Below are 23,679 nucleotides of genomic sequence, written 5' to 3'. Positions count from 1 at the left end.
CAACAACACTCACAGAACTAAATCACAGGAGAAGCCCGCACATCCCCTGATATTTTATCACAATAAACATTAACACAAACACTCACCTGATCCGCTTCAGTCTCGGGAGGGTCAGTATGAGGCGGCGGAGAGCGGGAACAGATCGGTCTGTGAGGGAGTTGTCCCCCAGGTGCAGCTCCGTCAGTGAGGGGTTTGTACGGAGAGCGGAGACGAGATCCTCGGCTCCAGAATCTGTGAGACCGACATTGTTCAGCCTGGAGATGAGAGAGAGAGTGAGGGTGAGGGACACAGAGAGACATGAGACAGTGCAAATCCCCAGTGTTTATCAGTGACACAATTACTGATCATATTAATGTTCAGTGTCAGACACACAGTGACTGTAAACACAATCTCTCACAGTCTGGGACTTACCTCAGTCTCTGTATTTTACAGTCCGGGTTCCTCAGCGCCGTAGACACCGGTTTCACTCCGGAATCTCCCAGATTATTCCCACTCAGATCCAGCTCCGTCAGTGAGCGGTTTGTACTGAGAGCGGAGGCGAGATCCTCGGCTCCAGAATCTGTGAGACCGACACCGTTCAGCCTGGAGATGAGAGAGAGTGAGGGTGAGGGACACTGAGAGACAGGAGAGGGTGCAAATCCCCAGTGTCTATCAGTGACACATTTACTAAACATATTAATGATCAGTGTCAGACACCCAGTGGCTGTAAACACAATCTCTAACAGTCTGGGACTTACCCCAGTGTCTGTATTTTACAGTCCGGGTTCCTCAGCGCCGCAGACACCGGTTTCACTCCGGAATCTCCCAGATTATTCCAAGTCAGGTCCAGCTCCGTCAGTGAGGGGTTTGTACTGAGAGCGGAGACGAGATCCTCGGCTCCAGAATCTGTGAGACCGACAGTCCGCAGCCTGGAGATGAGAGAGAGTGAGGGTGAGGGACACAGAGAGACACGAGACGGTGCAAATCCCCAGTGTTTATCGGTGACACATTTACTAAACATAATAATGATCAGTGTCAGACACTCAGTGACTGTACAAACACAATATCGGACAGTCTAGGACTTACTTCAGTCTCTGTATTTTACAGTCCGTGTTCCCCAGCGCCGCAGACACCAGTTTCACTCCTGAATCTCCCAGTCTATTATCACTCAGCTCCAGCTCCGTCAGTGAGGGGTTTGTACTGAGAGCGGAGGCGAGATCCTCGGCTCCAGAGTCTGTGAGACCGACACTGCCCAGCCTGGAGATGAGAGAGAGAGTGAGGGTGAGGGGCACAGAGAGACAGGAGACGGTGCAAATCCCCAGTGTTTATCAGTGACACAATTACTGATGATATTAATGTTCAGTGTCAGACACCCAGTGACTGTAAACACAATCTCTCACAGTCTGGGGCTTACCCCAGTGTCTGTATTTTACAGTCCGGGTTCCTCAATGCCGCACACACCAGTTTCACTCCGGAATCACCCAGGTCGTTGTATCCCAATCTAAACACAAACAGACAGAGTAAGGAACAAACTGATACAAACCCCGGGGCTCAGATAACTTCTCCGAAACTGATATTTCTGGAAGCGCCTCAGCAAATTGTTGAATAAATCTCTGTCGTTGTGGTGTTTGGTGACTTTTACCATTTATTCTCATTCCCCGACGACTGGGAAAAGTTCCCCGTGCAGAGAACGCCTGCAACACACGTGACGTGGGGGAGGGAGAACGGCAGCTACCATCGGTGACCCGGGGGAGGGGGGGGGGGGGCGGTGGAGTCGACCACTAGCAACACGGGAGAGGGAGACGGAGCCGACTATCGGTGACCCGCGGGAGGGAGGAGGGGGAACGGAATCGCCCACCAGCGACCCGGGGGAGGGTGGAGGGGTGAACGGAATCGACTACGGGTGACCCAGGGGAGGGGTTGGGCGGAGTGGACCACCGGTGACTCGGGGGAGGGAGGACGGAGTCGACCACCGGTAACCTGGTGGAGGGGGGGCGGTGTCGACCACCGGTGACCCGGGTGAGAGGGTGACGGAGTAGAACACCGGCGACCCGATGGAGAGGGGGACGGAGTAGACCACCGGCGATCCTGGTAGTGTAAAAGAGGAGGGGTGCCGTGCACAGTGACGGCCGGCCCCATAGAAAGGTTGCTGGACGGAAGAACAAAATAGTGAAACAATTTCACAGGTCAGTGTTTGCGTCAAACGGACAGTTACCCCAAGTGCTGACACTTGTGCAGAACCGGTCCCAGCCGCTGGAGACCTTCACACTGAATGCGGCAATCCCGCAGATCGAGGTGTTTGATTGTATCACAGTGCCTGATGACATGAGACAGGACCGCGCAGTCAATCGGGGTCAGTCCCAGTCCAAGTAATGAAAGTATTTCCACAGATCCCAGTGTCTGTTGAGCCAGTGCAGGATTCTGAGACTCAAACAGGTAGTGCAGCGCGTTCAGGAGGCTCCGTTTACCAGCGTCCTCCCCTGTGTTTCCAGCCTGGTGTTGAACCTCCTCCTTCACCCAGTCAATCACTCGGCAGATTGTTTGATGAGGAAATGGACCCAGAAACTCCTCCAGGACCTGAGCTGACCGTGGGGAGGAGAGACCAGCGACAAAACGGAGAAATACCTCAAATCGCCCGTCTGTCGCGCTGTGGGCTTCAGACAGGAGTTTCAGCGTATTCCTGGTATCTGCAGTCAGGAATTGTGCGAGTGCAGCTACAAACTCTTGGACAGTGAGGTGGGGGAAGGTGTACACCACGCTCCGGGCTGAATCCTCTCTCTCCAAAAGTTCCATCAGGAACCCGGACAGGAACTGGGAAGGCTGCAGATAGTACTTGATCAAATCTCCATCTGTGAACACAATGTTCTTCTCGGACACTCCAGTGAAGGCCATCTGACCAACTCTCAGTAACACCTCACGGGGGCTCTCAATCTCACGGCCGTGGTTTTTCAGGATGTTGTAAATAAAGTAGCAATATAGTTGGGTGATGGTCTTGGGAACTCGCTGCGGGTCCCGGTGTGTTTGTGTGAAGAAGGGGCCCAGTGTCAGGGCGAGGATCCAGCAGTAGGAGGGGTTGTAGCTCATGGTGTACAGGATCTCGTTCTCCTCCACATGTTTGAAAACAGCTGCTGCCACCGTCTGATCATCAAAATACCTGGTGAAATATTCTTTCCGTTCCTCACCAACAAATCCCAGGATTTCAGCCCTGACACTGATCTCTGCCTTTTCCAGTAAATGTAACGCAGTGGGTCGGGTGGTCACTAGCACTGAACACCCTGGCAGCAGCTTGTGCTGGATTAAACTGTACACAATGTCAGACACTTCACACCACCACTCGGGATCTGGACACTTGTGCTGAGGTTCTGTGTCTCTCCGACTGTCAGCAAAATCGATCCTGCCATTAAATTCATCCAGACCGTCGAATATAAACAGCAATCCCTCCGGGTTCTTCCAGACCTCTCCCAGGATATTCCTAAAGTAAGGATACTGATCCAGAATCAGTTCCTTCAGGGTCACTCTGCAGTTAATAGTGTTTAAATCTCGGAATTTAAAACTGAAAACAAACTGGAAGTCCTGATATATTTTCCCTGTGGCCCAGTCATTAACAATCTTTTGCACCATTGTTGTTTTTCCGATCCCTGGGACTCCGGCCACAGATGCTGAACTCCCAGAACGGGATTTACTTCTCGAAAAGCTGCTGTGGAGTAATTGATCTGTCCTGATTTTTTCCAGTTCTATCCGGAGACATTTCTCTCTCCATTTTTCATGGTCCCGGCCTCTTGCCAGCAGCTCATGTTCTACCAGTGTCCGATCTCGAACAGTGGAGGTGATTGTGAGCTCAGCGTATCGATCAAGCAGCTGGCAAACCTTCACCTTCTCCTTCATCAGGATCGTGTTCACGCTCAGTGTTTCAGTCTGTGCTCGCAGTCTCCTTGTGTTTACGTTGAACATCTTGCATGGGAATAGGCAGATAATGGACACAATGTTAGATGACTCAACTCAAAACACAACATTTACCATTACAAGAATGAGTTCAACGCTCCTGAAGGATTTCAGTGGAGTGAGGTAAACCTGGTTACAGACACGGGAGATGACATTTCATTTGGAGAGACAGAGAGAGAGACAGAGAGAGAGACGGAGAGAGAGACGGAGAGAGAGACGGAGAGAGGGGGGGAGAGAGGAAGAGAGGGGGGGGAGAGAGGAAGAGAGGGGGGAGAGGGGGAGAAGGGGGAGAAAGAGAGGGGGAGAGAGAGGGGGGAGAGGGGGAGAAAGAGAGTGGGGAGAGAGAGGGGGGAGAGAGGCAGAAAGAGAGAGAGGGGAGGGGGGAGAGAGAAGGGGGAGAGAAAGAGGAGGGGGGAGAGAGGAGGGGGGAGAGAGGGGGAGAGAGAGAGGGGGAGAGAGAGAGGGGGGAGAGAGAGGGGGGAGAGAGAGGGGGGAGAGAGAGGGGGGAGAGAGAGGGGGGAGAGAGAGGGGGGAGAGAGAGGGGGGAGAGAGAGGGGGGAGAGAGAGGGGGGAGAGAGAGGGGGGAGAGAGAGGGGGGAGAGAGAGGGGGGAGAGAGAGGGGGAGAGAGAGGGGGAGAGAGAGGGGGAGAGAGAGGGGGGAGAGAGAGGGGGGAGAGAGAGGGGGGAGAGAGAGGGGGAGAGAGAGGGGGGAGAGAGGGGGGAGAGAGAGGGGGGAGAGGGAGGGGGGAGAGGGAGGGGGGAGAGAGAGGGGGGAGAGAGAGGGGGGAGAGAGAGGGGGGAGAGAGAGGGGGGAGAGAGAGGGGGAGAGAGAGGGGGAGAGAGAGGGGGAGAGAGAGGGGGAGAGAGAGGGGGAGAGAGAGGGGGAGAGGGGGGAGAGGGGGGAGAGGGGGGAGAGGGGGGAGAGGGGGGAGAGAGGGCATGTTTGGGCAAAGTGGGCAAAGGAGGGGTGTCCATGGGGAAGTGGAAATAGAAGCTGGACATGGAAGAGCAAGACAGAGAGTCATGAAGGAAGCAATTCATTCAACATACATGTGGAGGTAGGGGTGTTGTGTCTAGAGGTGAGAACTTATTGTGACTTGTCAACAATTGTGAAAAATCAATAACTGATTGAGAAGGATTGTCGGGTACAGAGTGAAGACTATGAAACGGGGTACTTGGTCTGTCCAGGAGCAGGGGAGTGAGAGACAGATCCGATTCATTCAGGTTTCTATCCACTGTGGTGGAGGGAACCTCATCCTCGACATTGTAGACATTCGGGAATGTTCACAGAAATGTACATATTTTCAGTGTGTCAGGACGCTGTGAGGAGTGTGTGGGGTTACACAGTGTGTCAGGACCCATGTAGGAGTGTGTGGGGTTAGAGTGTGTCAGGACCCATCTAGGAGTGTGTGGAGTTAGTGTGTCAGGACCCATCTAGGAGTGTGTGGAGTTACACAGTGTGTCAGGACCCATCTAGGAGTGTGTGGGGTTTTCCCGTGTGTGGGGTTTTCCCGTGTGTGAGGAACCCTGTCAGCAGTGTGTGGGGCATCACTGCGCACACATTCTCCTCCAGGTGTGCACTGGATATCACTGATTTCACCCACAACCTGATGCATTGCAAAACCTTGTACAATTAACGCCTGGAGGAGTTGAAATAATGCAGTGTAATAGTTCTGGTGTATGTCAGAGATCGGGTGATCTGGAAACTACCATCTACCTCCTTGGTTACACGCGGGCAATCCTAGATCGGACTTTCCTCCTTTTACCCTGCACTAAACGTTATTTCCTCATAATTTATCTATACTGTATATGGCTCGATTATAATCACGTCTTGTCTTTCTGCTGACTGGGTAACACGCAACAAAAACGTTTCACTGTACCTCACCATATGACAGTACTGTCACTATGTGTCAGTACACTAAACTAAGCTGCACTTGAATCCACAGACAAAGAAGAAATCCATAGAGAATCCCCGTGTCAAAAGAGAATAGACAATAGGCCATTCGGCCCTTCGAGCCAGCACCGCCATTCAATGTGATTATGGCTCATCATCCACAATTAGTACCCCGTTCCTGCCCTCTTCCCCTACCCCCTGACTCCGCTTTCATTAAGAGATCTATCTAAATCTCTTGAAAGCATCCAGAGAATTGACCTCCACTGCCTTCTGAGGCGGAGAATTCCACAGATTTACAACTGTCTGAGTGAAAAAAAATGTCCGCATCTCCGTTCTAAATGGCCTACACCTTATTTTTAAACTGTGGCCCCTGCTTCTTGACTACCCCAACATTGGGAACATGTTTCCTGCCTCTAGCTTCTCCAATCCCATAATAATCTTATATGTTTCAATGTTACCGAGGAGAAGGATATTGAATTATGTGAGGTAAGCGAAACAAGTAGAGTAGTGATGGAAATTAGGAGGATTAAAGAAGAGGAGGTACGGACACTTTTGAAGAATATAAAAGTGGATAAGTCTCCAGGTCCTGATAGGATATTCCCTAGGACATTGAGGGAAGTTAGTGCAGAAATAGCAGGGGCTATGACGGAAATATTTCAAACGTCATTAGAAACAGGGATGGTGCCGGAAGATTGGCGCATTGCGCATGTTGTGCCTTTGTTTAAAAAAGGTTCTAAAAGTAAACCTAGCAATTATAGACCTATTAGTTTGACGTCTGTGGTGGGAAAATTAATGGAAAAGATACTTAGGGACAATATATATAATTATTTGGATAATCAAGGCCTGATTAGAAACAGTCAACATGGATTTGTGCCTGGAAGGTCATGTTTGACTAATCTTCTTGAATTTTTTGAAGAGGTTACCAGGGAAATTGATAAGGGCAAGGCTGTGGATGTTGTCTATATGGACTTCAGTAAGGCATTTGACAAGGTTCCACATGGTAGGTTGATTAAGAAGGTTAAATCGTTGGGTATTAATAGTGAGGTTGCAAGATGGATTCAACAATGGCTGAATGGGAGATACCAGAGGGTAACGGTTGACAATTGTATGTCAGGTTGGAGGCCAGTGTCTAGTGGAGTGCCCCAAGGATCTGTGTTGGGTCCACTGTTGTTTGTCATTTACATTAATGATCTGGATGATGGTGTGGCAAATTGGATTAGTAAATATGCAGATGATACTAAGATAGGTGGAGTAGTTGATAGTGAGGTAGATTTTCAAAGTCTACAGAGAGACTTGGGCCTTTTGGAAGGGTGGGCTGAAAGATGGCAGATGGAGTTTAATGCTGATAAGTGTGAGGTGCTGCATTTTGGTAGGACAAATCAAAATAGGACGTACAGGGTAAATGGTAGGGAATTGAGGAATGCAGTGGAACAGAGGGATCTGGGAATAACTGTGCATTGTTCCCTGAAGGTGGAATCTCATGTGGATAGGGTGGTGAAGAAGGCGTTTGGTATGCTTGCCTTTATAAATCAGAGCATCGAGTATAGAAGTTGGGATGTAATGTTGAAATTGTACAGGGCATTGGTGAGGCCAAATCTGGAGTATGGTGTGCAGTTCTGGTCGCCAAATTATAGGAAGGATGTCGACAAAATGGAGAGGGTACAGAGGAGATTTACTAGAATGTTGCCTGGGTTTCAGCACTTAGGCTACAGAGAGAGGTTGAACAGGTTGGGTCTTTATTCTTTGGAGCGTAGAAGGTTGAGGGGGGACTTGATAGAGGTTTTTAAAATTTTGAGAGGGACGGACAGAGTTGACGTGGGTAGGCTTTTCCCTTTGAGAGTGGGGAAGATTCCAACAAGGGGACATAGCTTCAGAATTGAGGGACAAAGGTTTAGGGGTAACATGAGGGGGAACTTCTTTACTCAGAGGGTTGTGGCTGTATGGAATGGGCTTCCGGTGGAAGTGGTGGAGGCTGGCTCGATTTTATTATTTAAGAGTAAATTGGATAGGTATATGGATAGGAGGGGATTGGAGGGTTATGGTCTGAGTGCAGGTAGATGAGACTAGGTCAGGGAGAATGGTCGGCGTGGACTGGTAGGGCCGGACAGGCCTGTTTCCATGCTGTAGTTGTTATATGTTATATGTTATATGTTATATGTTATAAGATCCACTCTCATCCTTTCAAATTGCAGTGTATACAAGCTCAGTCGCTCCAGTCTTTCAAAATACGACAATCCCGCGATTGCTGGAAGTAACCTAGTAAACCTACGTTGCACTTGCTGCAAGAATGTTCTTCCTCAAATTTGGAGACATAAATTTGGTGTGGTCTCACTAGTACAACAGCCGAAGGACCTCTTTGCTCCTATACTCAACTCCTCTTGTCATGAAGGCCAACATGCCATTAGCTTTCTTCACTGCCTGCTGTACCTGCATGCTTACTTTCAGTCAAACAATTGCTTAAGGTTTGATCTTCTGATTTCCGATTCTGCAAAGCTCTGAACAAACAGTTTCAGTATTACATCAATTTTAACAAGTTATTGGTGTGAACTGTACATTTCAACACTCACCTTCCATATGAGAGGGTAAATCAGATAAACCACTGGTGATGTTCATGTACTCTTGTGGATCAGGACCTGTTCAAATCAAAGAGCATTCATTAAACCAGACTTGAATAACATTGTTAACACCAGTGTTCCAAAGTGATATTCAGTTCAGTGTGTTGATTTGCCGTACCGAGCTTCTGGATTTCTTTCAGTATTTTGTCCAGCTTTGGTAATTCATTCTGCATTTTCACAAAGGATTCCCACATCACCCGCCGGGGCCGGTTGCCTTTCTCCATCACCAGACTTAGGAAGAGCGTCGAACAGTCGCTCCGGTTTCTCTTGACCGCGAGCTCAGTGATATTCTGTGAAGAACAACAATAAATATATTGACAAGTGAATGAGACAGTGCTAATGGGGGGGGGTATTAGCGATTCAGCAATGGGATACTCTGGTATTATTGAGCATAGAGGCAGGCATTGGTTTGCCTGTTCATACACCCATGACACTGGGCTAACCAACTGTGCACTCCCAGAGTCCTGACAGTGTGAAACGCGCTTCACACCTGGCAGTGTCCGAGAACACAGCAGAGTACAGCACGGGAACAGGCCATTTAGGTCAACGATGGCTGTGTTGATATGGATGGGAAATTTATCCAATTCATTTTGGCCTCACATAGATAATATCCCACTAGAAATGGATGTGTCCAGTCCAGCCTGCATTGCTTCCTGCTCGGCATTTTGATGCTACTATGTTATTTCATCTACATTCTTACCCACTCTGAGCCCGCACCGAACTTCTTTCCACCTACCTCGACTCCATCCTATCCCCGCTGGTCAAATCCCTCCCCACCTACGTCCAAGACACCTCACATGCTCTCCATCTCCTCGATAACTTCCGGTTTGCTGGCCCCCACTCCCTCATCTTTACCATGGATGCCCAGTCACTCTACACTTCCATCCCCCACAAGGATGGTCTTGAAGCCCTCCGTTTCTTCCTCGACAGTAGAACCAGCCAATCCCCATCTAGTAACACTCTCCTCGGCCTGGCAGAGCTGATTCATACCCTTAACAACTTCTCCTTTGGCTCCTCCCACTTCCTCCAAACCAGAGGCGTAGCTGTGGGCACTCGCATGGGCCCAGCTACGCCTGCCTCTTTTTCGGTACGTCGAACAATCCCTGTTCCAGACGTACACCGGCCCCATCCCCGAACTCTATCTCCGCTACATCGACGACTGCATTGGTGCCACCTCTTGTACCCATGCAGAACTCACTGACTTCATGCACTTCACTTCCAATTTCCATCCTGCTCTTAACTATACTTGGACTATCTCCGACATCTCCCTACCGTTTTTGGACCTCACCATCTCCATCACAGGAGACAGACTAGTCACTGACATCTACTACAAACCCACTGACTCCCACAGCTATCTGGACTACACCTCTTCCCACCCTGACTCCTGCAAAAAGTCTATCCCCTACTCCCAATTCCTCCGTCTACGCCGCATCTGCGCCCGGGATGAGGTGTTCCACACTAGGGCATCAGAGATGTCCTCATTCTTCAGGCAACGGGGCTTCCCCTCTACCATTATAGATGAGGCTCTCACTGGACATCCTCTATATCCCACAGCTCCGCTCTTGCTCCCCCTCCCCCCATTCGTAACAAGGACAGAATCCCACTCGTTCTCACCTTCCACCCCATCAGCCAGCAAATCCAACAAATCATCCTGCAACATTTCCTTCCCCTACAACTGGACCCCACTACCGGCCACATCTTCCCATCTCCTCCCCTTTCTGTGTTCCGCAGAGACCGTTCCCTCCGTAACTCCCTGGTCCACTAGTCCCTTCGTACCCAAACCACCCCCTCCCCGGGCACTTTCCCCTGCAACCGCAGGAGATGCAACACCTGTCCATTTACCTCCCCCCTCAACTCCGTCCAAGGAACTAAACAGTCTTTCCAGGTGAGACAGAGGTCCACCTGCACCTCCACCAACTTCATTGATTGTATCCGCTGCTCTAGATGTCAATTTCGCTACATCGGCGAGACCAAACGCAGGCTCGGCGATCGTTTCACTCAACACCTTCGCTCAGTCCGCCTTAACCAACCTGATCTCCCGGTGGCTGAGCACTTCAACTCCCCCTCCCACTCCCAGTCTGACCTTTCTGTCATGGGCCTCCTCTAGTGTCATAGTGAGGCCCAGCGGAAATTGGAGGAACAGCACCTCATATTTCGCTTGGGCAACTTGCAGCCCAATGGTATGAACATTGACTTCTCCAACTTTAGATAGTTTCTGTCTCTCTCTTTTCCCCCTCCCCCCTCCTCAGTTCTCCCACTGTCTTCCAGCCTCCACCTATATACTTTCTTTGTCCCGCCCCCTGACATCCGTCTGAAAAAGGGTCTAGACCTGAAACGTCACCCATTCCCTCGCTCCTAGATGCTGCCTGACCTGCTGAGTTACTCCAGCATTTTGTGATACATTTGATTTGTGCAGCATCTGCAGTTATTTTGCTACACTCTGAGCCCGCATTCACTCATTGACCAGATAACTTTTTTATTTCTATACCTACCCCAGTTACACCCGATCAAAGACATCCCTCTCTTGCACATTTCCTGCAGCTCATCCCCTCCTTTAACTCGGCTCCTCTTCCCACAGATGCGCGCATAACTGACCTGCTGAATATTGTTTGTTGAGATTGTAGATTGAATGACAAGCGAACAGTTTAATGTCAGAGTAATTCAGCAGGTCAGGCAGTATCTCCAAAAACAGAGTTATTTAGTGCAGCACAGTATGTCCTTTTTTTGTAAACCAGGATCTTCAGTTCTTGTGCTTTTGCCTAATGCCCTCTGTGGTTTAATTAACTGAACTAAATGCGACCAATGAAACTGATGCCACATAAAACATGTTATCGTTTTTGATTCTAGTTTACAAGTTTACTGCTCCCTGACCGTTGTGCTAAGATGCATGTGTGGGAAGAACAGCTGGATCAGAATGGACAATTCTCAGAAGTTCCCATGTCACAGGTTTTATTCCTGATACCAGATCTACAGGACACAAACCGATCAGAGATTATTGCATTGTCCATTACATTGTTCAGCCCAGGGAGTGCGAGGTGAGTGAGACTGGCATTGGTCACTCTTCCCAAATGCCGTCAGTTCTGTGACGGGAAACAGAAGTGACCGTGATCCTTCCACTTACCACGTGTTCTTGTTTAGTGAAATGTCCCTCGGGTCTCATCATGAAGCTGAGACTTTCAACCCCTTCTTCAATCGCCTGTTTCAGTCTCTCCCGATAGAATTTTGTTAGTTGGAACAATTGGTACTCGTTCCACTGTGTCAGGAGCTCAGACAATGTAGGCGTCAGATCTGTGTATTCAAAGAGAGAAACAAAACATCATCTGAATCAGTACCCTTGGCTCTCGCTACAACAGCAACCCCCACCCTGAGTGTTCCAGGCTCCTAATGAGAATGATCCAAGAAGAATATCGGAATAAGACAATTTGCTGGAGGAACTCAGTGGGTCAACCATCATCTCTGGAGAATATGGTAGGTGACGTTTCAAGTCTGGATCTGTTTTTAGGCTGATTGTGGTGGCGGTGAGTGGGGAGAAATGTGGACAAGAGGAAGAACAGGTGAAAGACTGTAAGGAAGGTGGATACAGGTGAGGGGAGTTTTTGATAGGCTGATAATTGGGGAAAGGCCAGAGATGAAAAGACAGGTGTAAAACAAATGGAGTGAAGAGTTGCAAATTGTGCAGTGAGATGAATTCATGTAAGTGGAAAGGGAGGGGGTGGGAGAAATTTGCGCGAGGAGCAAAAATGGTTAGCAACCGGAAAATCCACTAGGTTTTGGCAGATAAAGCGGAAGTGTTCGGCAAAACAGTCGCCGAGTCTATGCTTTGTCTCGCCAATTGCCAAACATTGCAACTCTTGTCCCATTGCCATACCAACCTCTCTGTCCTTGGACACATGCTCACTGAAGAAACAGCACTTCACATTCCGCTTGGGTCGCCTTAAATCCAATGGTATGAACACTGAATTCCCCAAGATTAAGTAACAATCCAAACCGCACACCCGCCTTATTTCCGCCCACTCTCTCCAGTCTCGCACTGATTTCTCCCCTCCCCAGTTCCTTCCTCCGATATTCCTTTCTTTATTTTCACAATCTCCAACACTCAGTCCTTCTGCTTAACATCTTGATGTTTCATCTCTAGCCTTTGTTCAACCAACTACCTATCAAAAAAACCCTCCTCAATAACATCCATCTCACTTGCCAGGCTTTGTGTTGCCGCACCTCTCTGCCAGCTTACGACTAACTCTGCCATCAGTCTGAAGAATCGGGGAGGTTGAGGTAACATGTGAGCAGGGGAGAGTTGGATAGCGTCTGAACCGAGGAGGATGTGACGGTGTGACCAGGGAACATGGGCCCCAGGGGGATGGGGCAGCGTTGGACACGGGAAGGGTGGGCACTGGGGGAGTGTGATCATCTCCATAGCCGGTGTTCAGACAGAGAACAGATCACAGCAAAAAAATGCACATTAAACGAATGCACTGATGAAGAGGTGCAGATGCACTTATCGCTTGAGGCAACACTGTAGTTGATGCCAGCTAATCTTCCTAGGATTATCTTCCACATGCATGAACCACCCTGCTTTACTCCACTCTCTGTGGCCTCATGCTCCCTGGCTTCAATGGATACTTTGTCATGTGTACCCAAGTTCAGTGACCATCCTCCTGTACACGAGGATTAGGAGAAGAATTGATACACTATCTGTTATATAGAATAGATCAATGCACACAGTCTTTTACCCAGAGGAGGAGAATCAAGAAAGAAATGACATAGGATTCAGGTGGAGTAGGGGATTTTATGACAAAATCGGTACATGGATAGGATAGGTTTAGAGGGACATGGGTCTTACACAGGCTTGTGGGACTATAGTAGATCGGCCATGTTGTTTGACATGTCCAAGGTGAGCCTTTTTCCATACCGTATGCCTCTATGACTCTGAGGTACAACTTGACCATAATAACTCTAACAGTGCAGACTGCACAGAGTCCAAATACAAGAGTCGCCATGTTTTATGCGCCATCTTATACTCTTCAGTTTCTCAGAAAGCCTCTCCCCAGTCACTGCATTAATGCACATCTGAATCTTCAATGAGGATGACTCATCGCCTCAATGATCACTCCCTCTGTCCTTTCAATTACCGCCTGCAGGATAACATCCTCTCTTTCTCAGTCCCTTCCTTCATCCCTTATCCTTCGGACCTGTCGACCATGCATTAGATGCAACCAGATATCAAGACAACATTTATATCTTGAAGAATTCTGCAACACACCTGTGTCCGTCCTTGTTGTTGGGGTCACTGGAGCCGCAGTCCTGTTTCCATCTTCAGCCAAGGTGTGGATAGGTATTACCATATTCTGCTGCTCTGCAGTAAACCGAATAATAATAGTGGGATTAAACAATGATTAACACAAGAAGGAAAAGATTGCAAAGTGAACAGTGAACTACAATCCACCACTATCAATAGACAATAGATAATAGATGCAGGAGGAGGCCATTCGGCAATTCGAGCCAGCACCGCCATTCAATGTGATCATGGCTGATCATTCTCAATCAGTACCCCGCACCTGCCTTCTCCCCATACCCCCTGACTCCGCTATCCTTAAGAGCTCTATCTAGCTCTCTCTTGAATGCATTCGGAGAATTGGCCTCCACTGCCTTCTGAGGCAGATAATTCCACAGATTCACAACTCTCCGACTGAAAAAGTTTTTCCTCATCTCAGTTCTAAATGGCCTACCCCTTATTCTTAAACTGTGGCCCCTTGTTCTGTACTCCCCCAACATTGGGAACATGTTTCCTGCCTCTAACGTGTCCAACCCCTTAATAATCTTATACGTTTCGATAAGATCCCCTCTCATCCTTCTAAATTCCAGTGTCTACAAGCCTAGTCGCTCCAGTCTTTCAACATATGACAGTCCCGCCATTCCGGGAATCAACCTAGTGAACCTACGCTGCACACCCTCAATAGCAAGAATATCCTTCCTCAAATTTGGAGACCAAAACTGCACACAGTACTCCAGGTGCGGTCTCACTAGGGCCCTGTACAATTGTAGAAGGACCTCTTTGCTCCTATACTCAACTCCTCTTGTTATGAAGACCAACATGCCATTGGCTTTCTTCACTGCCTGCTGTACCTGCATGCTTCCTTTCAGTGACTGATGCACTAGGACACCCGGATCTGTTGCTAACTTGACACCATTCAGATAATACTCTGCCTTCCTATTCTTACCACCAAAGTGGATAACCTCACACTTATCCACATTAAACTGCATCAGCCATGCATCCACCCACTCACACAACCTGTCCAAGACACCCTGCATCCTCATAGCATCTTCCTCACAGCTCACACTACCACCCAGCTTTGTATCATCTGCAAATTTGCTAATGGCACATTTAATCCCTTCATCCATGTCATTAATGTATATCGTAAATAGCTGCGGTACCCCACTAGTTACTGCCTGCCATTCTGAAAGGGACCCATTTATCCCCACTCTTTGCTTTCTGTCTGTCAACCAATTTTCTATCCATGTCAGTACCCTACCTCCAATATCATGTGCTCTAATTTTGCCCACTAATCTCCTATGTGGAACCTTGTCAAAGGCTTTCTGAAAGTCAATGTACACCACATCCACCGGCTCTCCCCTGTCAATTTTCTTAGTTACATCCTCAAAGAATTCCAGAAGATTAGTCAAGCATGATTTCCCCTTCGTAAATCCATGCTGACTCGGAACAATCCTGTTACTACTATCCGAATGCTCCGCAATTTCTTCTTTTATAATTGACTCCAGCATCTTCCCCACCACTGACGTCAGACTAACTGGTCTATAATTTCCCGTTTTCTCTCTCCCTCCTTTCTTAAAAAGTGGAACAACATTAGCTACCCTCCAATCCACAGGAACTGATCCAGAATGTATAGAACATTGGAAAATGATCACCAATGCGTCCACAATTTCTAGTGCCACCTCCTTAAGTACTCTGGGATGCAGACCATCAGGCCCTGGGGATTTATCAGCCTTCAGTCCCATCAGTCTACCCAACACCATTTCCTGCCTAATATGGATTTCCTTCAGTTCATCCGTCAACCTAGGATCTCTGGCCACTAGAACATCTGGGAGATTGCTTGTATCTTCCTTAGTGAAGACAGATCCAAAGTACCGGTTCAACTCATCTGCCATTTCCTTGTTCCCCATAATAAATTCCCCCGCTTCTGTCTTCAAGGGACCCACATTTGCCTTGACTATTTTTTTCCTCTTTACATACCTAAAAAAGCTTTTACTATCCTCCTTTATATTATTGGCTAGTTTACCCTCGTACCTCATCTTTTCTCCCCGTATTGCCTTCTTAGTCATCTTCTGTTGCTCTTTAAAAGAGTCCCAATCCTCTGGATTCCCACTCTTCTTTGCTTTGTTGTACTTCTGCTCTTTTATTTTTATGTTGTCCTTAACTTCCCTTGTCAGCCACGGGTGCCTCTTACTCCCCTTGGAATCTTTCCTTCTCTTTGGGATAAATTGATCCTGCAACTTTTGCATTATTCCTAGGAATATCTGCCATTGCTGTTCCACCGTCTTCCCTGCTAGGGCCTCCTTCCAGTTAATTCTGGCCAGCTCCTGTGGTGTTGGGGGTGAGAGCGGGTAGGTTTTGTGGGAGGGGGCGTGGAATGTCAATATTGATCCAGAAACTAAACTGAATCAGTCATTTCCAATCTGTGGCCTGGTGGTATAACAGTATTGAAATCTTGCACTGAGAGACTCGCTTCTTCACATTCAAACCTTTCCCCATGGACCACAAGGGACACGTCAAGAGACGTTGCGGCTCCTACACCATCCAGGATAACACTGACCACTTGCCTGACTTGTGTGGCAGCCCATTCACTTGGATAAATGGGTCAATAACTAGACCGATGCTGCAAAGGCCAGTGCTGGGTCTCCCTATTTTACAACCTACATTAATGACGCGGATAAAAGGACTTCACAGTTTAGCAGAGCACTTGAAAATATGGCGCGCAAATTGTTTGGAGCATCGAAATTGGCTGATTGAGCAACTAATAAAAAAGCAAGATCCAGCGAAGCGGCCTGTTGGGAGTGGCTGTGTTGGTAGAGAGGCTGTGTAGAGGTAATGTGCTGTGTAGAGGGCAAGTGCGAGTCTTCAGCTCATGAGTCTTCGGCAAGGAGTCTGAGGAGAGGGGGCTGCAGATAAAGGTACAGTCTGTTGAACCTGCTGTTTAGCCAGTTGCGTGATATTGGTGAGCTTGTTGGTTCTTATTTCAGTGCCACCAAGAGGCAGGTGGAATGATGCAACGTTCCTCCTGCAGCACGTGGGATGTCAGAGCAACTGCTGGTGTCGCTGGTGACTAAACCCGTGGAAAATGTGTCCAGGTGCAGCTCCTTGCAGGCTGTATTTGGGAAATGGAGATGCAGATGGATGACCCCGGGATCATCCGAAAGACCTTTTGGACAAAACTAACAGCGAGGTGGTCATGCCCAAAGACCAGGATGAATGGAGGTGGATGACCCCCAGGACCTCTAGTTAGCAAAGGGTGAAGGTGGCCATTCCCCTTCAAAACACGTAACAGTTTTGGAGACTGTTAGGGGATGACCCGTCAGGGAAGAGCAGTAGTATCAGGCAGGATGAGGCTCCGTGCCTGTCAAAGCCATAGTGGTAGGATATACATCTGTTGGGGAGAGGGGAGAGTGGTGGACAGGAGATTCCGTGGAAGCAATCGAGACTCCTGTATTGTGTATTGCTTTCTGGTGCCAGGGTCCAGGATGATTCGGAGCGGCTACTTGATATTCTCAAGGGGGAGAGTGAGGAGCCAGAAGTCACTGTGCATGTTAGACAATAGACAATAGGTGCAGGAGGAGGCCATTCGGCCCTTCGAGCCAGCACCGCCATTCAATGCGATCATGGCTGATCACTCTCAATCAGTACCCCGTTCCTGCCTTCTCCTCACTCCGCTATCCTTAAGAGCTCTATCCAGCTCTCTCTTGAAAGCATCCAATGAACTGGCCTCCACTGCCTTCTGAGGCAGAGAATTCCACACCTTCACCACTCTCTGACTGGTACAAATGACATAGATGTTCAGAAAGATGTAAAAATACAGGGCAGTGATCTCCGTAGTACTGCTTGTGCTCCGTGCTAGTGAGAGTAGGAACAGGGAAAACAAGGACAGGTGAATGCGTGGCAATGGAGCTGATGCAGGGATTCATACTTTTGTACAACTGGGATTTCTTCTGGGGCAGACGTGACCTGTACAAGAGGGATGAGTTGCAGCTGAACCTGAAGGGAACGACAATATCCTGAGTGGCAGCTCCCAGTCTCCATCACAAGAAATAGACCACTGACTGACGTCTCTTACAAACCCACTGACTGCCACAACTATCTCGACTATACGTCTTCCCCCCTTGCTTCCTGCTTTGAGTCCATCCCCTTCTCCCAAATCCTCCGACTACGCCGCATCTGCGCCCAAGATGAGGTGTTCCATACTAGAACATCTGAGATGTCCTCAGTTTAGGGAACGGGGATTCCCCTCTCCCATCATAGATGAGGCCCTGACTCGGTACCCCGCAGCTCCGCCCTTGCACCCCCTTTCCTATTCGCAACAGAGACAGAGTCCTCCTCGTCCTTACCTTCCACCCCATCAGCCGTCACATACAGCGCATAATCCTCCAAAATTTCCGCCACCTCCAATGGTATCCCCACCACTAGCCACATTTTCCCATCTCCACCCCTTGCCGCCTTCCACAGAGGCCGTTCCCTCCGCAACTCCCTGGTTAACTTATCCCTTCCCACCCAAACCACCCCCTCCCAGGTACCTTCCGCTGCAACCGTACAAGATGCAACACCTATCGCGATACCTCCTCCCTCGACTCTGTCCAGGGACTTCGACAGTCCTTTCAGGTTAGGCAAAAGTTAATTTGCACCTCATCCAAACTTATCTACTGTATCCGTTGTTTCGGGAAACAAAAACTGCAGATGCTGGTTTAAATCGAAGGTAAACACAAAATACTGGAGTAAGTCAGCGGGTCAGGCAGCAACTCAGGAAAGAAGGAATGGGTGACGTTTCGGGTCGAGACCCTCTTCAGATTGTTGTCAGGGGAGGGAGTGGGACAAAGATAGGATGTAGTCGGAGACAGGAAGCCTAGTAGGTGAACTGGGAAGGGGAGGGGATAGAGAGGGGAAGCAGGGACTACCTGAAGTGGAAGAAGACAATGTTCATACCGCTGGGGTATAAACTGCCCAAGCGAAAGATGAGGTGCTGTTCCTCTAATTGCCCATATTTTTGTCTTTCTTCGGTTTAAACCAGCAGCTGCAGTTCCTTCTTACACATCCTGACCGGCAGTTTGCTGCAGCTATGTGGGTGGATCGACGCTAGATTGGTTGAAGGGTGAGATCCAATGCATGACTGAGGCAGATGAGAAACAGGAGGCGAACTTTCAGAGAAAGTTCAGTTGACAAAATAGGCATGACAGCGAGCCAGGAAGGGCTACATGATTGTATTGCAATTATTAATGTCAGGCTGATGAGCTGAGGGTGTGAATAGGTGTGTGTGACTGGGATGCTATGTTGACTGTTAGGCGATGACCCGTCAGCAAAGAGCAGTAATATTAGGCACGAGGAAGCATCGTGCCTGGAAGACCCATCATGGTGGGATTCACATAAGTTTGGGGGTGGACAATATAGACGTGACATCAAGCGAGGGAGGGCTGTTTGATTGAATTGCAATTATTTTAATGTGAGAGGTCTGAGGGGTAAGGCGGATGAGCTGAGGGTGTGGATAGGTATGTGCCACTGGGATGTTGTATCCATTACAGAAATCTGGCTAAGTGGGACAGGACTGGCAGCTTAATGTTCCAGGATGTAGCGAGTGAGGCGAGGGCGAAAGAGGACTTTATTGATTAGGAAGAATGTTGCGGCAGTAGACCGAGATGATATGGCTCATGTCGGCGAAACCAAGCGCAGGCTCGGCGATCGCTTCGCTGAACACCTGCGCTCGGTCCGCATTAACCAAATTGATCTCCCAGTGGCCGAGCACTTCAACTCCCCCTCCCATTCCCAGTCTGACCTTTCTGTCATGGGCCTCCTCCAGTGCCATAGTGAGGCCCACCGGAAATTGGAGGAACAGCACCTCATATTTCGCCTGGGCAGTTTGCAGCCCAGTGGTATGAACATCGACTTCTCCAACTTTCCCTCCTCCTTCCCAGATCTCCTATATCCTTCCTTTGTCCCGCCCCCCTGACATCAGTCTGAAGAAGGGTCTCGACCCGAAACGTCACCCATTCCTTCTCTCCCGAGATGCTGCCTGACCTGCTGAGTTACCCCAGCATTTGTGAATAAATTGATATGGCTCATGGTTCGTTCAAGTAAGTCTGTATTTCGTGGAGCGATTAACTAAAAAGGTGCTGATCACCTTGATGGGTATGTGAATTGCTGGGGGAGAGGGGTGGGCGGGGGGAAATAGTCAGCGGTAATTGGAGGAGCGCAAATGCCAAGAGATTAAATATTTGCTGTCAAAGGAACATCCGGAAATTGGGATGCTTTGAAAAATGTTGTGACAAGAGTTCGGCATGCATGCTCATATTAAAGAGAATGGCAAGGCAAGTGGGAGCATCGAAGCTTGCATGATGAGAGAATTTGAGGCTCTGGTCAGGGAAACGCAGGCAGCTTGGGATCGATCTAGGAACGTGGGATTAAGTCTATTCCCAGAAGAGTTTCGGGAATTGAGGAGCATACCAAAGGAGGAAATCAGGCGGGTATACAGGGATCAAGAGGTAACCCTGGCAGATAATATTAAGGGAGATTCAAAGTTCTAATTTATATTAAGGGAAATAGGGCCCTTTAGAAACCAAAGTGGTCATCTCAGTGTGGAGCCACAGGAGATGTACAACGTTCTTATTGAGTATTTTACCTCTGTGTTTAATGTTGAGCAATATGCGTAAAGCAGGGAACGTGGGACAATTAATGGAAGTGTCGAGAACAGTCTATATTACTGTCGAGGAGGTGCTGAATACGTCAAGGTGTATGAAGGTGGATACATCTCCAGGGTCTGATCAGTTATGTCCGAGGTCAGTGTGGGAAGGTAGACTAGAAATTGTAGGTGCCTTGGCTCAGCTATACGAATGATCATTAGATACAGGTAAGGTGCCGGGACTGACATATGAGGAAAGATTGAAAAGACCAGGCTTGTATTCACTGGAGCTTAGAAGGATGAGAGGGGATCTTATAGAAACATAAAATTATAAAAGGACTGGACAAGCGAGATGCAGGAAAAATATTCCCAATGTTGGGCGAGTCCTGAACCAAGGGCCACATTCTTAGAATAAAGGGGATTCCATTTAAAACTGAGGTGAGAAGGAACTTTTTCACCCAGAGTGTTGTGAATTTGTAGAATTGTCTGCCACTGAAGGCAGTGGAAGTCAAATCACTGGATGGATTTAAGAGAGAGTTAGATAGAACTCTAGGGGCTAGTGAAATCGAGGGATATGGGGAGAAGGCAGGCACGGGTTATCGATTGGGGGCGATCAGCCATGATCACAATGAATGGCAGTGCTGTCTCGTAGGGCCGAATAGCCTCCTCCTGCACCGGTTTTCTATGTTTTCTATGTTTATGCGTTCAGTTCTGGACACCCTGTTATAGGAAAGATGTTACCAAACCGGAAATGGTGCGAAGAAGCTTTAAGAGCATGTTGCCAGTACTCGAGGGCCTGAATGACATGGAGAGGTTGAGCATGCGAGGACTTTATTCTTTGGAGCGCAGGAGGACGAGGGATGAGTTCGTGAGGGGAGTGGATCGTGTCTTAGACGCAGAGAAGGGGAATGAAGAACCAGAGAAAATAGATTTAAGGTTAGTGGATAAAGATTTCATAGGAATCTGGGGAAAATGTTTTCACAGATCATGGGGACATATGGGACAAGCTACCAGAGGGGGTAGTTGAGGCAGGTGCTACTACAACATTTAAAATATATTTGCACAGGTTTAGAAGGGTACGGACCAAATACAGGCAGGTGGGACCAGTACAAATGGGGCAACATGGGCCGAAGAACCTGTTTCGTTGCTGCACGAGTCCATGACTTTATGATTTGGATTAATGAAGCCAAACCTGGAGATGATACATAGAACATAGAATAGTGCAGCACGGGAACTGGCCCCTAGATCCCCCATATCTGCACTAACAATATCATGACAATTTGAACTAATCCCATCTACTTGTTCATGGACTGGATCCTTCTGTTCCCTGACTGTGTCAGTCATGTGTCAGTCTAAACAGCGTTTCGACCAGGTCCTCAGGAACGGACCAAAGGCTGCGTAAAAAACTTGTCCAGCATCCCCCCTTTAAACATTCCTCTCCCCAGTAAGAGTCATCCCCACCCTGGGAACAAGACTGACAATATCTATGCCCCTTTTATCCTAAACTCCTATTAGGCCTCCACTCTGCCTTCATTACTCAGAGAAAACAATCCAATCTTTGTCTGCCTTCATTCAGATCATATTTGCAACTGATGTGTATTCTAGTGGAGCTTTTGACAGCTTCCCTCATGATCCACAATTCTGCAAATAGTTTGAATGTTTTTGAACTTACTAACTCGACCACCTACATTTTTGTCCAAATCATGGACATGATCAGAAGTTGCAGAGGTTCCAGAACTGATCCTCGCAGAAAACGGTAGCGTCATTAACCAAGTCAGTATAACACTGCTCCACCACGATTCCTCTCTCCTGTTTCACCTCGCCCTAACTCCTTAGTTTCCTTTTTCTCTTTTCTCTCCCTGCAGTCTTCACCATTCTGCAGCATTTCCTCCCCACCCATGTCACTCACCTGCTCCTTGGATGAGACTCGATGATTCCTTGTTTAATAATTCTCGGTCATGATGGATTTCGCCACTTGGGTCAGTTCCAGGGCTGTGAACCATGTCTCTTATTCCTCTCCCCCTGGGCTGACATTGCTCCCTTTCCTCTTCGGTGGGTTCACATTCCATTGAGGTTCTGCTCTCCATCTGACTTTCAGTCGTTGATCCTGTGTTCTGACCATCTTTCTTTGAAGAGGTGCCTGGCCAAATTCTTTTGAGCACCTTGCCAACTTGAGTTAATATCCCACCTGAAAAAAACCCCATTAATTGCAGGTTGCACGACAATTTCAAATTAAGAGACCCGCAGGTTCGGAATAACTGGTAGCGATATGAGCTGGCATTCTGGGGCAAGTGGAAGTGCATGATCGTCTTAGAAACAGAGCACGAAAACAGGCACTTTGGCCCAACCTAACCAAAATGCCCCATCTATGCTAGTCCCATCACACTTTGTGTGAAAAAGGTACCCCTCTAGTGGGACTATGCTAGTCCCATCAGTCCAAGGTTTGACCATAATCTCTCCAAACCACTCTTGTCCAAATTTATTTTGGGGAAAAGATTTAATAGGAATCTGAGGGGTACCTTTTTCACACAAAGTGTGATGGGTGTCTGGAACAAGCTTCCAGAGGAAGTAGTTGAAGAAGGGACTATCCCAACATTTAAGAAACACTTGGACAGGTACAGGTTTGGAGGGATATGGGCCAAACGCGGGCAGGTGCGACTGGTGCAGCTGCGACATGTTGGTCGGTGTGGGCAAGTTGGGCTGAAGGGCCTGTTTCCACTCTGTGTCACTCTATAACTCTCTGACATGTTATTATTTTGCCCGCTTCAATTTACCACCTCGGACAGCTTGTTCCATATGCCCACCAATCTGTGAGAAGATGTTAACCCTCATATTCCTATTAAATGGTTCCCCTCCAATCTGAAGCGCCCGCCCTTTGGATTATTCAACTCTGAGGAAAAATACCTGTGCGTACACCCTTTCTATTTCCCCCCATTATTTTATACGTCTCTATAAAATCAGCCTTCAAGCTCAATATTTCATCATACCTAATTTCACATGTCCCTAGGTACAGTGAAATGCATTGTTTTGCACATAACCCGGTAATATCATACAGTAGAACTCGCCTCGGCAGTACATAAGAGTCGCCGCGTTAATCAAACAGATCAAACTGCTGCTCGCAGCGGTGAACCAGGCCTGCCGCTGCACGTGGCCACAGACGCCTTTGTTCTCGCCGTCCCCCGATGGTTTCCCTTTTGTTACCGGCGATCTCCCCTTGGTCCCTCTGTATCCGGTGGACCTCTGCCCGGTCCCACATTTGTTCTGGGATACCTCATCACCTTCCCCCCACCCCGCTGAGTCCCTCCTCTCCTGTCGTCATGCAATCTGGAATGGGCAAACATTCCCTCCTGAACAT

General features: G+C 48.4%; 1 protein-coding gene across 1 annotated transcript in view; it reads right to left on the bottom strand.

Annotated features, from left to right (window-relative positions):
- Nucleotides 1-23,679, bottom strand: part of LOC144589893 (NACHT, LRR and PYD domains-containing protein 3-like) — a 111,083-nt gene that overhangs the window by 824 nt on the left and 86,580 nt on the right. The window contains 12 exon segments of the mRNA XM_078394876.1: nt 87-254; nt 412-582; nt 738-908; nt 1,066-1,236; nt 1,394-1,480; nt 2,195-3,904; nt 3,906-3,930; nt 8,383-8,448; nt 8,549-8,720; nt 11,552-11,718; nt 13,691-13,783; nt 22,234-22,512. Coding sequence (XP_078251002.1) covers nt 87-254; nt 412-582; nt 738-908; nt 1,066-1,236; nt 1,394-1,480; nt 2,195-3,904; nt 3,906-3,930; nt 8,383-8,448; nt 8,549-8,720; nt 11,552-11,718; nt 13,691-13,783; nt 22,234-22,512 — 3,280 coding nt within the window.

This window comes from Rhinoraja longicauda, unplaced genomic scaffold (genome assembly GCF_053455715.1).
Source record: "Rhinoraja longicauda isolate Sanriku21f unplaced genomic scaffold, sRhiLon1.1 Scf000085, whole genome shotgun sequence".
In the NCBI taxonomy this organism is placed as follows: Eukaryota; Metazoa; Chordata; class Chondrichthyes; order Rajiformes; family Arhynchobatidae; genus Rhinoraja; species Rhinoraja longicauda.
This window is presented reverse-complemented; position numbering and strand designations above follow the sequence as displayed.